This window comes from Antrostomus carolinensis, unplaced genomic scaffold (assembly GCF_000700745.2).
Source record: "Antrostomus carolinensis isolate BGI_N321 unplaced genomic scaffold, ASM70074v2 scaffold25362, whole genome shotgun sequence".
Lineage (NCBI taxonomy): Eukaryota > Metazoa > Chordata > Aves > Caprimulgiformes > Caprimulgidae > Antrostomus > Antrostomus carolinensis.
In genome coordinates, this window is record NW_010297960.1 from 18,076 (window position 1) to 36,228 (window position 18,153).

The 18,153-nt window shown below is 34.9% G+C and overlaps 1 protein-coding gene across 1 annotated transcript in view; it reads left to right on the forward strand.

Annotated features, from left to right (window-relative positions):
* Window positions 1–2,125: 2,125 nt before the first annotated feature.
* LOC104520575 (gamma-1-syntrophin) overlaps window positions 2,126–18,153 on the forward strand; it is a gene marked incomplete at its 3' end in the record, with an annotated part of 25,377 nt that continues 9,349 nt past the window's right edge. Inside the window, exons 1-3 of the mRNA XM_010162302.2 lie at window positions 2,126–2,149; window positions 2,780–2,896; window positions 5,945–6,016. Coding sequence (XP_010160604.2) covers window positions 2,126–2,149; window positions 2,780–2,896; window positions 5,945–6,016 — 213 coding nt within the window. The remainder of the gene's footprint in view (window positions 2,150–2,779; window positions 2,897–5,944; window positions 6,017–18,153) is intronic.

The following is an 18,153-nucleotide window of genomic DNA, read 5'->3' on the forward strand; positions in this document are numbered from 1 at the left end:
AACTTCATTATGTAAAAATTACAGTATTTTACCTAACTTATCTTGTTCAGTGTGTTTTGATAAACTGAAACTACTTTAGGAAAATGTAAGTAAAATAGTTATCAAGTATTTGTTCAGTTTTTCCCTGTTTTACAGAATCTAGCCCATGCTATTTTAGTCCACACGTGAATATGCACATGCACTCAAACAACTTTGTAAGTGTCCCTAATTATAATCACACAGCCTTTGCTTAACAGTTTTTCTGTATCTTTAATAGTAGGTATTTAGTCTGAAGAAGAAATGCCTTTTTGTCAGTAAAATCTTAGTACAGCAGGTTGGCTTTAAAATCAATCTAATTTCTCCTCATGATCTCCAGAGACAAGGGAGAAATATCTAAAGGAGCAATTGCCTTAAATTTCATAGCTGCTTTAGTATTAAAGCAATCAAATATGAAATATCACTACATCTGCTCCACACGAGTGACTCTATCCTGTTATTCTGATGAATAGTAGAAGTAGAAAGGAGGAATGTGAAAAAGGAAAACACTAACTGGAAACAGATTACATACAGTGCTACAGTGATTTTAAATATCATCAGACACGATGATATCTTACTGTGTGTCCAATTGTAATGAAATAGATCAAAGATGGAACCAAATCAATTCAGTTTAATTAATTTAAAAGTATAAATGTCTCAGTTCCTAGAGATTAGAGATTATTCATTCTCTTTCAGTTACAGAGAGGAAAATGAGCCAGACTTCTGCATATGGTAGTACAACTTTTTTATACTAATTTTACCCTTCTATGGGGCCCATCTCAGTCACTGAGCTCTACAGATTCCTACCAAGGCAAGGGGATGGTGATCCGTACTTATCCTGTATGAAACAGCAGAAATGAAGGGAATCTCCATAAACATTGAATTGAAATAATTTAAAATTTGTCTTGTTTTACCTGTCAGTTGGGTTTGTTTTTTTTTTTCCTGACTATTTCCTCATTCAGGAATGAATGAGATTTCAGAAAACATGGCTTTTTAGTTTAGCATGACAATATACTGTCATACAAGCACTCTGCTTGATTCTTGAGTATTGTGGTACAACTCTATTCTTTTTGAGTTTTAAGAACTTGTTTAATCACCAAAACAATAGATACTTAACCACATGTTCTTATTTGGACCCAAGACTATGTTATTGTGTTAGCATTTGCTATTGACAAAATAATTAAATGTTGAGGTTTCACTTTAAGTGTTAGAGGAATGGACCTTCTCCCTCTCTCTATTTATAGACCATAAAATATCTGATAAAGTGTAATCATAGAATCATAGAATAGTTTCGGTTGGAAGGCACCTTTAAAGGTCATCTAGTCCAAGCCCCCTGCCATGAGCAGGGACATCTTCATCTAAATCAGGTTGGTGATGGAGACTAGTAGTGAAGATTTTGTACATGGTAATTTGAAAAAGCCATTAATTTCCACTGTGCTATAATAAAATCCAACAGAAAAAAAAAAAAAAAGAAAAAAAAAAGAATAAAAGACCCAGGCCCAGTCATTTATTTTAATGCACATTCCATGAAGAACTGTTAATGGAAATCCTTTACCCAACATTAATGAAATAAAGTTGTGTAAATATTTTTTTTTAAAGTATGTTACATTCAAAACTTCAGAGGATAAAATATGCAGTACAAACATTCATTTTAGGTAGAGGTGTGCCATTGGTAAACTTACTAACTCATTGACTATTAACATGAGTGTAGTTATTTTTCCTAAACTGTTTTTCTTGCATGTCCATTACTGACATTTAGGATGGAGAATGCTCCATGCCTAGTTAATGCAGAAATCAGTTTCACAAAGAGGTTTAAAAATAGATCTATTCCATTAGCAGCACTGTATGAAATATGGGTCGATCTATTTTCCATAGCAATAGTGTACCAGTGCACACTGGAAATTATTTTTTATTACTAATGGCATGGTTATAAATCAAAAGTTGCATGATGCATCTACTCCCTGTTCAGATGTTCTCCAGGACCTGGCATAGCGGTGATTCATACTCTTGCTCCTTAAGGATTTCATATTAAATCGTTCAAACTTAATAGATGGATAGGTAGGGAATAAGATCCTAAAATGGATTTGAATAAGTTCTAGTTCATACATCTATGTCTGAAGATCTGCAAGTAATGGTAAGATTCGACAGCATTCTGATTACCTCTTAGCTGTAGATGAAGTCTGTTTAAAAGAGTGTAAACAGTCTGTTAATTTGCTGTTCCTAAGCAAGGAGTTTCAAAATTTCTACATAGGGATTTTCAGAGGAAAAAAAAAAAAAAGTCATTATTTGGAAATAAAATTTGAAAAATCATATTGTTTAATGAATAATTGTGAACTTGTATGTGGAGACTGTATCTACATTGCAGTGTAACAACAGAATTTTGTATTCCTGCCTAGTGGTTCCTTACAATTCACTTGCACTAAATTGCTCTGACGTGATCTGTCAGCAAACATGTAGAATTACTTCAGGGAGCTTTTAATGAGATAATAGACCTTTAACATACACTGAGTATGTGGTTTAGCTTTTTGTTGTTCTTGTTAGTCCGATAAATATTGGTTCTGGTTGTTTTGGATCATCATAAGAGGCATCCTTTATACCAGTACGTGATTGTAAGTGAGCTGCTAATACACCATATTGTGTCAGTGTTTCAAGGTGTGTAGCTATGTAAAATTTGACAGACATCAGCTTACTTGCATGAAATATTTGCAATTCATTTGAAGAAGGTGTCTGAGGAATTTGTCAACACTATTGATTTTTCTGTCAGATAGTCTACATGGGCTGGACAGAAGAACGGGAACAAGACTCCCTCCAGGATCGAATGTACACACCAAAGTTTCTAGCACTGAGGGGATCTTCCCTGTATAAATTTATAGCACCTCCAGTAAGTATTTTTCATGCTTAGTGGGAATAAGTGATATTAAATAAAATAATTTCATGTAATATGTACAAGGCTTTCACTATGAGATATCACTCATTGAGCTAACAGGACTGCAACTTACAGCACTGAAAAGTTCCAGAGTGTGTGGTGTAGAAGTGACAGAAAATAGCTGTTCATCAGATCATTTGGCATCTAATTTCTTTTCCTCCACTTTCCCGAGCACTTAGAAAAATACAAGATAAATTTCCTTGTGCTAAAAGGAGGCTTTTAATTTCCCATTGGCAGGCAGAACAAGCCTGAAGCAAGATGGCTAGATTTAAACTGAACTATCATTCTAGTCAAACTGCTGAGATTTAGGGATATATCAAATCTTTTTGCTTGCTGTGGAAATGGCAATATTTCTGTATTTAGATTTCACCCTGAATGTAACTTTTGTGCTGCTTTGGGGCACCAAAAGAAAGGTAGGGAAGCAAATGAAATTGTTTAGGTTAAATATATTTATTGGAATCTGACTAGCAATGCTGGGCAAAATTTTAGCTGTTGTCTCATGCTCAGAGATTTAGTTTCACAGTTTTATGGTACATCTAGCCTGCAGTAAACAGAGATATCCTCTAGTTAACTTTTAAGCCAGCAGCTAAGGAGCCAGTAGCAGTCCCATACTGGGAACAGGGAGAGTAGCGGTAGAGAGTAGGGAGAGAGATGCTGGATAGAAGCAGAAACAATGCTGAGATCTCCCATTCAATACAAAAGAGTAAAATCATTCATTTGTATGCACCATGGAAGGAACTACAAGCCTCTTTACTGAGGATTCGATCATAAATTTCCAGGAGTATTATGCTGCTGGTGGGTAAATGGGTAATGGGTGATGACTAATGGGTGTGGGAGGAGCATGTTCTTACAAGGGCTGTGAACTGCAGTGATGTGAGTTAGGAGATTTTTGGCAAGCTGCTGCTGTGTGAAACAAGCCACCAATCGTTGAAGTCTTTATAGGTCTTGTTTTAGCTGAGTTGCAAACACAACATGATTTTGTTTTGCCAGATTCTGGTTCTTATTCTGAAATAGAAAGATAGTTCAAACATAGAGAATATTTTCTCTCCGTGGAGTAGGAGGGAAGCAGAATGACAAAGATGCTTTTTAAAGAACAAGCAGAGGAAGAGTTCCTATAGAGCTACCTTAAAATTATTGCACACTTATATGTCCAGCAAATTGTCTTCTTATCAAAGATTGCAGTAGGCCTTTTAAAAGGACTTCTAAAATACTATTTTCTATATGCAAACTTTTACACATACAGTTACGATGTTTGCTATCCTGCAGCAAAGAGATGTGTTCCTGTCTTCCAGAGATTATGAAAGATTAAGGACAAGAACAAACTTTCAATGCTACAGTTTCAAAGCTTCTATTTATGAGATGTAAAAAGTGTTGTTAATGAGAAGGAAAACAATTTTAATTATATTTTCAGTGTAAACTCATTGGATTAAGTTGTTTTCTGAACAAAGATATGCTGCCAACATTTTAACCAGAAAATCAGGTGAAAGTTTCCAATATTTTTTTTACTTTCTTACTCTATATTGAACAATTTGTTGACTCTCAATATTTGGTCACTCCCTCCTTAGCAATCTGGTTTAATACCCACACTTCAAAAAGACAGTGTAAACTGAGTTTTAGAATGACTGCAAATAAATAGAATTCTAATAGAAGAGGAACTATGACATTGTATTTTTTATGTCTTCATTCCTGACTGATTTCCTCAAAGGAGTTTCAACTACAATAGCGTCTATACCTAAAAATTAGATAAGGATAGAATTTTCTCATACAACACTGAAATAATTCTGATGAAGAAAGTTTTATACCAAGACTTCCAAACTCATAGATGCATTTCAGCCATATTGTGTTTATTCATTATTGTTTTCTCTTTAGATAAAAAATAAATTGGCCCCATACAATATTTTCTTCATATACTGTGAATACCATTTTATGAATCATTTTTCAAATAACTTTACATTCTTGAATCTTGAAAAGTAAATAAACTTCTGTCTTCATCAACCCCTTCATCTTGCCTAACAATTGTAATGATACAACTCTCTTCCTCTGGAGCCGAGCCTCTGTTCAGTACTTCTTACTATTAAATTTTGGGGGTTTTTTCCTAAATTTTTATTCTGTTGGAGTTTTTTTGTTTTGTTTTGTTTTTTCTGTCCTTTGAAACTGTGAGTAATTCTCTTTCCTTCTCACAATTTCCTTGGAAAGTTCTTTATAGATTGCTGTGATATCCCCTTGACTCTTCCCCTACTGAATATATTAATCTATCCCTTTCTCTCTTATTTAAGTCTTAACCCTTACCCTTGCATGATTTTATCATGCAATTTTTTGTGTTCAATAGTTCCTTAAAATTAATACTCTTAAAAGCAATTCATTTTGCTAAAATGAAGAGGAAACTATTCTTCAAATCTTTGTTAGAATTTAGGATTAGATTAATTTTAGTAAATAAAAAATAAAATGTGTATTTGCTTCTGTTGTTTCTTTTTTTCTTTTTTTTCCCTGGATTTCAAGGCATGTGGGCTAAGTGTCTAGGACATTGCAAGGCTGGAGCCTGGTTTTATATATTTGCAAACAAAGTAAGTGACTGGGAGCAAATTGCAGTGTGCAGTTACAAGAAGGGAAGAGATGAGAAACTTACCCTCTTATAGTCAAGGCTCTTTGAGAGGAATTAAATGGCTACATCCTCTTAAGATCTCAATGCGACTCCCATCAGTGTGGACAGGAGGCTCCCAGAGGAAGTCTCATCATTCACCATAAAGCAGTCTGCATGCAAAAGCACTGTGTTGTATGCATAAACAGACAGGCGAGACATCTCCTAAGCATTGCCTGGATGGTACAGTCTGCTCCCTGGTAAGTTATTGCTCTAAGGCAGTGCTTGGTCGTAAGGATGTAAAGGACTGAAAGCTTTAGGGATAGATTTTTATTGTTTTTTTTAAGTAAACTTAATTCTTAAAATAAAGTAACTTACTTTCTTTTCCTGTTTTGTTTGTTTGTTGTTGTTGTTTTTTTTCCAAGGTCACAACCTGGGATTGGACACGAGCTGAGAAAACATTTTCAGTTTATGAAATAATGTGCAAAATTCTGAAGGTATGATGAGAAAGTATAAAATAAATTGCCACTTTGTCAGACCAGTTGAAAAGCCAAAGCCTAACACTGCAACTGGAAAGTGCATGTGACTGCTTTGCAGAAATAGATCATTTTTTTTTCCCCTTTGAAGTCAATGGTGTCGGTAGATACAGAGCCAAACTCTAGAAAGCATGGCAAAATTGGAAATAAACTGATTTTGACTAGGAAAATATTTTATTTCTCCATAATGCAGTATGGGTTTTATAGCTTTACTTTGCTGTCACGTGTAACCAGTATAACATTTATTTTTCTAAACTGAGGAGCTGAAGAAATAGCAATCAATTTGGTTGCTTTCAAATACGCTGAAGCAACTAACAGTGACTGCAATGTAAAATTTCACTAAGACTGAGAGCAGAGTCATTTAAATAAGCAATACCATTTTGAAAACTTTTGTCTTATTTTTTCAGATTTCTTCAGTTTGCCTTAACTAATAAATGAGAAGAGATAATGAAATATGTTTAGAAAGTTAAAGCTATGAGTAGCAAATTGAATGGGACCATTATTGTACATTATATTTAATTTTTAATTCTTAATTCATTCAGAACTGATATATATGGTCTTCTCTCTGTTTTAAAAACAATGAAAAAGTTTTCCAGATGTTCAGCTCTTCTCCATCTAAAACATGAGGAGAGGAAAAGGAGATGAAAAAGAGATTTTAAAAGAAATTGTCTGTTTCCATTCATCTGAAGTCCTTTCCTGTGTATATTGGATTTGGGTTTTTTAGGTCAAAATTACGTAAAATGTAATTTGGCCTTTTCTGAAGTTTCATCTAGGCAGAGATAGAGTGATATCAAAAAGAAGTATGAAAACTCATATTAAAAAAAAAAAAAATTCCTGTTGGGAAGACCTTATACTGACATACATGGTATATTTCCTAGTTTGATAGGTCACAGGTACACTTATTGGAGACAGATAACAGATGGAATATCTCAGTAAAATTCAGAAACTTTTTACATCAGAGACTTCAAAAATATAAAACCAAATTTATAATCTGAAAAAAACCTTTCTGCTAGCAATTTGGAACGCAAAAATGAAAGGAGTTCTTCTACTTCTGTCTTGAATGTGAGGTCTGGAGTCTTCATCAAGGAGTAGAACATCCCAAATGCAACATGTCCCATCACTGTGGTATGTCATTTAACTGCCAAGTGTGTGCAAACATTAACTCTTTAGCAGTGGTCATGTAGGGAGAGAATTAACAGGAAAAGTTAGTCACTGTGAAGACATTGCACTGAGGGTGTAATATGAACAATGCTCTTAGAGCACGGTCAGGCTTTGAGAGAGACTAAAAATCTCACTTGTGACATGCACTTTTTTTTTTTTTTTTTCCTGGTAACCTCTGATTACTTCAGAATAATCAGAGCCTGGAAAACAGTAAACACCTTGGTAGTTCTTCTCTGATAAGTAAGCCTGTTAGAGCCAGGATGACTCTTCCTCATGAGTTATCTAAAGATTTTATTCTACTGTTTGAATAGAAGTGTACAGAATCTATGCTGTATAGTTTTCTGTAATTTAAAGGTCCTTCTTCTTTTCCTTTCTTTTACCACTTTTCTTTATTGATGGTCTTCTCATTAACTCATTTTCAGCCATTTTTCTTTTTTCCTCTTCTCCTTTATCCCCTGTTCTTATATGCCAATGCAGGATTTTTTTTTTTTTCTCTTTTCAGCTGTGTAGCAGTTAAGTTAGTTAATTTAAGTTAGTTGCAAGGAATCAGTCCACAAAGCAGTAAAACCTAAACTTCCTGGCACTGTTGTGTGGAAGAACAGAAAAGAGAATGAAGATGCAGGTTTTTCTTATCACCCAGTTCTTCAAACTGTCTGGGAAGAGATGTAGATCCTCCATTCTCAGTCTGTATTAACAGAGGACATCCCAGCAGAGGTGCAATTCCAGTTTAAATGTGAATATCATTTATCACATTATTCATATTCAGTTATTCCTTTGTGGTCTGTAAACATGGTCAAGCTTATAAAGTGTTGAAATATTTCAAACAGTTTCTTTAGCTGACTAAAACCTGTAAATAATAAAAAATGGAAGTAGAAAAATCATAGAATCATGGAATGATTCGGGTTGGAAGGGACCTTAAAGATCATCTAGTTCCAACCCCCCTGCCATCAGCAGGGACACCTTCCACTAGACCAGGTTGCTCAAAGCCTCATCCAGCCTGGCCTTAAACACTTCCAGGGAGGGGGCATCCACAGCTTCCTTGGGCAACCTGTTCCAGTATCTGACCACCCTCAGAGGAAAGAATTTCTTCCTAATATCTAATCTAAACCTACCCTCTTTAAGCTTAAAGCTATTTCCCCTTGTTCTATCATTACTACCCTTATGAAAAGTCCCTCCCCAGCTTTCTTGTAGGCCCCCTTCAGGTACTGGAGGACCGCTATAAGATCTTCCCAGAGCCTTTTCTTCTCCAGGCTGAACAGCCCCAACTCTTTCAGCCTGTCCTCATCATAGAGGTGCTCCAGCCCTCAGATCATCCTCATGGCCCTCTTCTGGACTTGTTCTAACTGGTCCATGTCTTTCTTGTGTTGGGGGCTCCAGAACTGGACACAATACTCCAGGTGGGGCCTTAATAGAGTGGAGTAGAGGGGGAGAATCACCTCCCTTGACCTGCTGGCCACACTTCTCTTGATGCAGCCCAGGATACGGTTGGCCTTCTGGGCTGCAAACATACATTGCAGGCTCATGTTCAGGTTCTCGTCTATCACCACTCCCAAGTCCTTCTCTTCAGAGCTGGTCTCAATCCACTCATTACCCAGCCTGTATTTGTGCTTGGGGTTGCCCCGACCCAGGTGGAGGACCTTGGCCTTCATAAGGTTTGCACAGTCCCACCTCTCAAGCCTGTCAAGGTCCCTCTGGATGGCATCCCATCCCTCCAGTGTGTCAGCCTCACCACTCAGCTTGGTATTGTCGGCAAATTTGCTGAGGTTGCAATCATTACAATGAAATCACAACTTCTGACATTGGAGTATTAATCTTCACCATATTCTAGTTTTCTACAACAGGTACTATAGGACTTAAACCATGGTTTCACTAAATATAAAAGAAAGTAAAACCAAGAAAAACAGCTTCCCATTAATACTACTGCATTGAACCTCTGTAGAGACTCAATGTTTTGTTCAGCTTTTATGCCAGCGTCATAAGGGTCTCCATTCTAGCAGTGTGTGTTTCTAGACACATTTATACAAGCCCCATAGATATTACTGAAAGCAGAGAAAACTTTAAAAAGTTACTCTGATGCTTTGTGATCACCTTCAAACTTCTTCCCTGCTACAGTACTTCACATGCTGCTTTTATTGTAAATCTGTTTTCCTTGGAGAATGAGTTGTGTGGCAAAAGGGCAGGATAACAGGGTTTGAAGTTATTATATTATCAGAGACTGATAGATAGCATGATAGCTCAGGAAATCTAATGAAAAAATAAAGAAAAGAAACCTGAGCACTGCTACCTTAGTGCTGCTTCTACTGCACTTCCCCTTCTTCCATGCCAGAGACTGAGTTAATGTCATTCTTTTCAGGAAAATTGAGAAGATGGAATTATTCTCTGTTTGTACTTAAGAAAAGACATTCACATGTCATTGGGCAGAGATAAATCCAGGAAAATAGTAGTGACTGTTTGCAGGACAGTATCATCACTCAGTGTCTCTTAAGTGGCTTTAGTTCCATATTCTCATCTAAACTCAAATTGTTCGATCTACACATTTACTAGAAGTAAATATCATAGAACATTCCCAGATGGTGGAACACCATCATGTATATTCTTAATTTATTTTAGAATAATCACTACCACGGATTTTGAGCCAAATGGACCGTCTAGCACTCTCCCAAACAATTTCTGGCATAGCTTGAGAGTTATCATGGGTGAAGGAGCATTTCTAATGAGCTGTTGCATGTGAACACCCTGTTTTAAGTGGACAAAGAGTTTCATAGTATGCATGTGGTCTAGTCCTTGCCAGCTGGTTATAGTGTCAAGAAGCAGTTCCACACGTGCTTAATTTATTAGTGTAGATACAGCTTCTGTGGCTAATACTCACTTTAAGTAGAAGGACTTGCAAGTGGTGTATGCTAACCTTCATATGAATTTGACCAGGATTGAGAAGTAGTGCTTCAGAATTAATGTTTCCAAAGCATATTTCCTTCTATATTTATCAGGCTGTTGGGCATCCTGAGAAGGAGCAGATTTATCATCTGCATGCAGGACTGAGTGTGTTGGTCACGACTGCTGCAATACCTCTGTAGAGCCATAAAGAACGTGGGTCTTGGCTCATGTCTTCTTTGTCAAAGTGAATTACTAAATGTTATCACAACGCTTAACTAACCAAAATGTTGCTGCACTACATGGCTTACTCTAGATTGGAATGGGATGTCTCAATTTTTTTTTCCATATTTAGACTTATAATCATTAGAAACTAGGATACAGCTTTCACCCAGGCATGCTGTTATTTTCTCCTGCTGTGTACTGATAACTTCAATAACTGTCCCTCATGGCACAAGGACAGGACTTACTACTAAATCTGTCTGAAAACATTTTTTCTCCTTCTTCTGCTCCTTAGTTCTGACTAAAATTCTGATTAACAGAGACATTTCTCTGTTTCTGTTCATGATAGGAGTGCTACAGTGGAGAAAATGAACTGCCAGATCCTACTGAATACACATTAATATTTCAGTGTTTCAATATGAGAGAATACTACCACTTCTGGTGACAGTAAAAATATTAAAATACTAAATATTAATGTCTACACCCAGTAGAGAACTTCACTTATTTAATCGTCAGAAAGGGAACATAGTCCAAATGTTAAATAAAACTCAGAACTCAACTGCCACCATGGCCAATATTTTCTTCAGGTTTGCCTGCATGCGTGGAGTGTGCTTTTGCATCCATTCCAAAGGCTCTGACTCTTCTCATGAACCATATAGGAAACTGTGATGCCATTTTCAATTTTTATAGTTCGCTCAGCCTCAAAGCACTTAAAAGGCAGGATCTTCTGCACCTTAATTAGAGATGTCAGGGATTATTATGTGATTTATAACTAGCAGTTTCATATTTATAATAGTCTTCTAGTAGATCTCTATTTTGTTATTACTGTGTTCTTTCCCCTCCCCCCTGCCACCCTACCCCCATCAGATTACAAGGAAAACAAAGAGGAGGAGACTGGTCCTAAGCAGGGCAATAAGTCACTGTTCTTAATATGATTAGGACCTTCTAAATAATCAGGAAGACCATTAAAATTTGAAGCATAAAATTAGATTTTAAAAAGCTCTCTTTTGACTGTATGGAAAAAAAGTTTTATTGACATAAATTCAGCAATGGAGCACTAATCATCTAATTCAATATTTACAATTTTAGCTACTAAAAAAGTATAAAAAACCCCCAAATGCTGACAACCAATACTACCAGAACAATGGTGGATTATAAAAAAAGGTTCTGTAGAAAGTTTTGAAAATATAATGTAAAAATACATATCTCATAAGTATAAAGCTCTTCATTGTCAAGATTTTGGGGTTGAAATAATAATTTTTGACATGCAAAGTAGGTAAAGCAAGCTGAGTACAAAATCACATTATGATTATATTGGATTAAATTTTTAATTGTGAAATAATGGCAAATAGCAGTGGGATGTGTTTGATGTGAAAGGAACATTTATGGAGGCGCAAGTAACTTAAGACCTGGGGGAGTAAAAACATGAATTGATAAGCATATGAAGTAATTTATTAAAATTTCAATAGGTCTGTTGATTATGGGGTGGAAGTACCTTAACAGAGGGGAAATACAAGGCACTGAAAAACTCTTTAACCCTAAAAAGAAACAGGTAAAAAGAAAGAGTGAGTAGAAATCAAAGTCAGGCAAGTTAAAATTGGGAACAAGTTAGAAACTATAAAAGTGACTAATCAGAGGAAGTAACTGGTAAGAGTTTATAACTTTTAAACTTTTTTTTTTTTTTTGTACCACCAGTTTTATTCAAACTAATACTAGTAGGACAGCAACACTAGCAGTGGATGAAAATCTGTGATCCATGCTTGTAAGGCAAGATAATAAAGTCATACCCCTTCTGACATTAAAATATATCTATGAGTCATTTTCAACAGAAATGGTGGTATAATTTGCTATGAATAAATATTTCTAATTTGTTCTTGAAGAAGCTTGTTTCACCCTGTCTTCTATTTTGAGGGGTAAAGCCCCATTAACAGTCAAATAATTCCAATGTTAGGACTGATCAAATCTTCAGTACTCCAGAAAAGCAGGTACCTTATATCACTAGTTTCAGAAATGGGCAGATGGCCTTGTGTGGTTCAGTACTTCAAAGCTGGTTTAACTGTATGTGTCTTTCTGGTACCTCTTACCAAAAGTAAGATATGTAGTTTTAACATGTGTGTTTTGAGTGTGTGTGCATGTGCCTGCATGTGCAAGTGCATATATTTTAATGAGTTTTAAGTATATTTGATAAATTTTAAACAGCTTAAATATGTAAGGAATTTTTCCATATGGGGGATAGAAAAAGTTTGTTAAGTTTTTCAGGTAAATTATTAAGAATAATGTAAAATATTGCAGTCCTCTGCAAACAATTTTGCCTTGTTTGCTTGAGATACTAATGTTCTTCAGCTTCATTCAAATATCTTTTAATGGTGAGAAAGTGCTTTCTATAGTTCAGTCACCTGCCTTCTATCTTCAATGTGTCATGTAAAATATTTGGAGATTTACAATGAAAAGCATTCTTTATTCAGCATAAAACAGGAAACATATTCAGATGTCAGATAAACTCTGAAATGAAATATGAGGATAATTAATTGTGAAAGGCAGTCTATACTGGCAATATGTCAGGATGGTGAATCATTGATGATTACAGCTGGTATCATTCACATCAGTGCAGCTATTATTTTATTACTATATTAATCAGGAACAGCTTGGTGTCTCAGAAGACTTGTGTTTCCTTCCTTATTTAGCTGTTAGTGTGTGCAGTTATGTTAATTTTCCCACTTAAATTTCCTGTAATTTCGTTCTCAATGTCCAATAAGTCAACTATGGGAAAAGGGTTATATAAAAGGCCTGAGAAACTACTGAAAATCTTTGTATATTCAAATAAATTTTAAAATGAATGCCAATAGGCAAAGAAACATATGGAGTGAAGGTACAGAACATATTTTGAGGTCTGTCATTAATATAGATTGCTCAGTGTCTGATCCTGATGAAGTTCCACTAAAGCACTTCACATGTACTCAAAACTGCTTAGGAGGCATAAGTAATTAATCCCTTTTATGATTAGGTTAATACTACATCCAGGGAAAATTAGATTTTCAGACAGGATTTAGCCAGGTGACAGTTCTTGGAAAAAGTGCTAAAATGTTTAGTGTTTCACTTCTAAACAGTTGAAATCATTTTCAGTCTTTGATTTGTCTCCTGTTCTAAATTTAAAAGTATTTAATGATTCTGAAGAAAGGAGGATCTGATCCCACTCTAACTAGAACTGCAGTTGTCTTATAAAATAAGGAAAATAGTTAAATGATCTTTATGTCCTCTGACATTAAGACTATCATTAAATTGGCTTCAGTTGTACAATAAAGAAAAACTTATCAGATGCTAGGATCATTCAGTATTGAAATAGTTCTCCTGACAAGTCCACTGAATTTCCCTCACTGGATCCCTATGAGCATAAGCTAATGTGTAGCTGTTCCTACCTTGGACAGAGATGTGCACTAGATGACCACGCCTCTGACCCAATTATCCATATTTTCTGTGATTCTGTATGAAATGTCAATTCATTTCGCTTCAGTATGTACATAGTGATACAATCCTTAGTCCATGATGTGTTAATTTGGATAAATTTAATGGGTCCTGAGTGTACAGAATGATATAAGAGTCTTTTTTGAAAGCAAAGAGAGAGTATTATTAGATGCATGACTACTGCCTCAGTATATAGGCTTGTTAACTTTTTGTTGTTGTTCAGAAAAAGAAGGAGAAACAATATTGGAAATGTAAAATTACTAAGTAAGGCTTTTACTGTTTCCCTTTAACTTGAGATAAGTTTCTCTTTTCTTGAAAAAGAAAAGAAAGAAATTTTTTTTTACATATTTAATGCAGTATTAGGATAGTATAAATTGTCACTTTTGGGGAAAAAAAAGAGTCAGTTGTGTTTGACTAGGGCTGCCAATCTCAGGGTCAAATCCTGCTTCCTGAAAGTTAAAGAAGTTAAACACACAGAGGAAAAGAAGAATAACAGATACAGAAAATACATGTTTAAATGTCTCGTGCAACCTCTCTGTTGGTTAAAGGCATCAGCTTTTCCTTCTAAGAAGCTGCTTTTTGCTGCCTGTCTAGTTATGAAACCTGCAGTGATGTTTCAACATCCTTGGAAGGCAAAGCCAAATTCAACTTTTAACATAAGGCAAAAGGAATGATGAAAAAGAACAGAAATAAAGTGTGAAATCTAAATAATGAATGAGGATACTCTGGAAAGACAACTGTATGTCTTACATCCCAGATGTTAAGTTTTATCGAAACTCTGAGATTTTCTCTCATTGACTTAGTTTAATCAGAATTTCTCAAGATTGCAGTTATGCATTATTTTTGTATTTTATCCACTAATCTATTCTGATACGTCAATTTTTGTACATTTTTGTGTAGCATTTTTATCTAATTTATCACTTTTCTCTTATTTTCTGCTCACATTCTTTAATATTTTAGTTTTTTCCTGTTTTTATTTCTGACTGTTGCAATAATTATATGTAGCATAATATGTTGGATTTTTGTTGTATAAAGAATTTAAGAGTATAGGCTTTCATGCAACAGTGACCGTACTGTATTTTTTCACTGGATCTGTGTCCCATTGATTGTTTCAAATAAATTATTCCAGTCTCAGGGACAACTATTCAAACTTGCATTTGGTACCTTCTCTTCATGGTGGAAATCTACATATTCCTTACTCTCAGTAGCCAGAGCCAACACTGAAAACAGAAATATAAATTTCCTAACTTATTTTTATTTTGTAGTTTTATAATAGGATCTTCTTTTCCATAGGCACTTTTGAATTTTCTTCAGAGCACTATCAGCAAGTACCTGTAAAATATAATTTTTTACACTTTTGCTGATACAAATTTGCTGACATACTGTTATTTAACATATATGCTTTAATTATGCTGCCATAATCTATTCTCAGCCTACCGTAATGCATTCATAAGCCATTGAGTAAGTAAGGAATTCTGGGGTTTTGTTTTTTTTAAAAAAAAGTTTTTTAAAAAAGGTATGCAGTCTTGTTAAGTAATGCTTTTATTATAATGAATAATAAATCTTATTTAATTAGATTTAATTCTTACCCTTCTACCATATGTGTCCTTCATGAGGAAGACCTTTAAAAGACCTTTTCCTACTGTTAAAACAAACATATATCTAAAGTTGAAAAAACCCAAATCTCACAAAGCATTCACTATGTGAGGATTACAGGGACTTTTCTTCTACATAATTTCTCCATTTAGTGCTGGTTTTGAGTCAGGTGTTTTTTTCTCTTCTTAAAAGTTGCATAGCCTCTTGAAGGAGAAGTATTTTATCCTGTTCTCATTTCCCATGGCTAGTAGCATAACATCCCCTAAGAGCTGGGAAAAGTGGGGAAGGTTCTTAACTTCCTATACACCATGGGGGTGGTGCATGTTTGGAATGAAATCTTCAAAACAGTAAGAGACAAATTTTGCCCAGAACATCTAAATTTTTCAGTAGATCTTAACTTGTATTATTTTCCAAGGGCACCAAAAGTTTCCTCCCATCCCCAAGGCACTTGGTGCCATTTCAAAGAACAGACGCCCCAGAGCAGCACAAAAAGCAGTTTCAAGGGTTGATTCAGTTTCAAGGGTTCTGCTTGTGTTTGTTTCTTTGTTTTTAACACAGAAAAAACAATTTCATTCATTTTCCTAATTGATTTCAAAGAACTAATTCAGCTGTTCTAACTATAACATGTAAATAAAAAATATCCTCAGTCAAGAAACTAACATGGAAAAAAACCCAGGCTACAGTTATTTAAATTTGAGAAATTTGTAAACAAAGGCTTATAATGAAAAGATAGGATCACTCTTTAGCATTACAATCTCTTATCATTATGTTTACTCTTCTGACATCTGTTCTTAAACATGATTTCCAACAAATAATGTCTTGAAGTTTGGAAAAGTATAAAACCTTGATAACTCTTCAAATAGGTGATCAGCACATTTTAAAATCTCTGTTTGTAATTATATTAGCCTCTGGTTTCTCTTAAACAGAAAATAACCACCAATGCTTTTCCAGAAACTACTAGAATATTTTTTTTTCTCCAAAAGGATTAGTCTGTTCTGTGAAAATTTTGAAAATTTTCCTTATATGACATTAAAATAAACATATTTTTGAATGGAAATCATTAAGAAATAGGCATAATTATGGCACTGGCTCAGGAGAAGCCTGTGTTCAGACTCTTGCTCTGATTCAAATGAGAGTCTTTGAGACTGCATCATCTTTTAATCAGGCAAAATAGGAAATTAATTTTCCTATTCAAGCAGAATAGGGAAGTAATTGGAGCTTACTACTGTACCTAATAGGTTACAGGGAATGAACATTTATATTTCTCTCAAGCAACTAGACAGATGTTTCTAATGGAAACTGAACTTTATCCTGTAATTATATTTATTTTTCCCCTTGAGAAAACATATTTTCATGAAATTTGGACATTGAAAAGTATTCTGTCCAGTTTTAGTTTAGCTGAAATTCTGTGTTTATTTATATGCATATATAATGTGTGTGTATATATATATATATTTATATATATATGCAATTTCAACATTTTTCTTATGGTTTTTAACACCAAAAATGAGATATGTACAAACACTTGCATGTCTGCATGGGTAATTTTTTCTTTATTACTTGGTTAATGAGGATATGTGGGAGGAGCAGTATCTTTTTTTTCTTTGCTCTGGAGGGAATCTGTTCCCTGCAGCCTGTAAATGCTATTAGAACCATCTCCATAGCAACTAATGGTGGTGCTCAAGAAGAGTGTTCCCAAAGTTTAAGATAAAGTAGTAGATCACTAGAATCCCTTAGAAAGAAGCATTTATGTTTATGTAGATAGAGCTGATAAGTGAAAGGAGACACAAACAGTAAAATAATTAGAGTAGTGATTCCAACAAGTGTGAAGACATGATATGATTAGTTTTTACAATCGCCTTGGAGTCACTGTACTCTTCAATTGATGGAAGAATGCTTTTTGTCTTCAGAGAATTTTGATGCTAATTTTGAATCTTGGTTATGCTAAGACAGATTTCTTTTTGCAGGACTGTCTAAACCAGTCAACAAAGAAAACAGGTCTTGTTTCTCATCTGTGTATTATTAAGAATTATTATAATTAATATAAAAATGTGAATATTTACCTCATTTTAACAGCTGAAATAAAATCTCAAAGTCAAGGCCTATTATGTCAGTTTAGGTATACAACACCGATTAGGATGGTTTTGAACATCTGACATGAATTGTTATTCATGTCAGAACCTGCTCAGTAGTATCACTAATATTTATAGTTCCATCACCAAATTACTCTGTATATTACATTTAACTTTACTGGCAAACAATACTTCCAGACAGTTCTTAAGCACCTTCTGGTTAAAAATCATGCCATGAACAAGAAACAGGAAGACCTAGCTTTGTTTTCTCTTGCACAGACCTTTATAGAATTGAACAACTCTACTTTCACTGACTATAGTAAAAGTTGAGGGTCTCTTTCATCTTAGCAGATTTAAATAATAGCCAAAATATGAGTATTTAATGCATTCATCATACATAAAATGAAAAGATACAAGTAATCGAAAAGGAGCAGTGCTGCTTCTGGAGAGGATGGTGTTGCAAAAGAGAAAAGATCTTCTGCAGAAGAGAAGACAACGTCACTACTCAGTGATAAAGAAGCATTCTGCCTTAATTTGAAAGGACCTGTCTAATGAGCCATGCTCGGTTCCCTTAGACAAATTTATTACTCTCACTTAACATGGACATCATTATTAATTAGGCAAGCAGGAGTCATACCATCCTGTCAGCAGAGATGCTGAATTACCCTGAAGCTGGGTGTAAGCCAAAGACTTTCCTCACAGCCCATCCTTCAG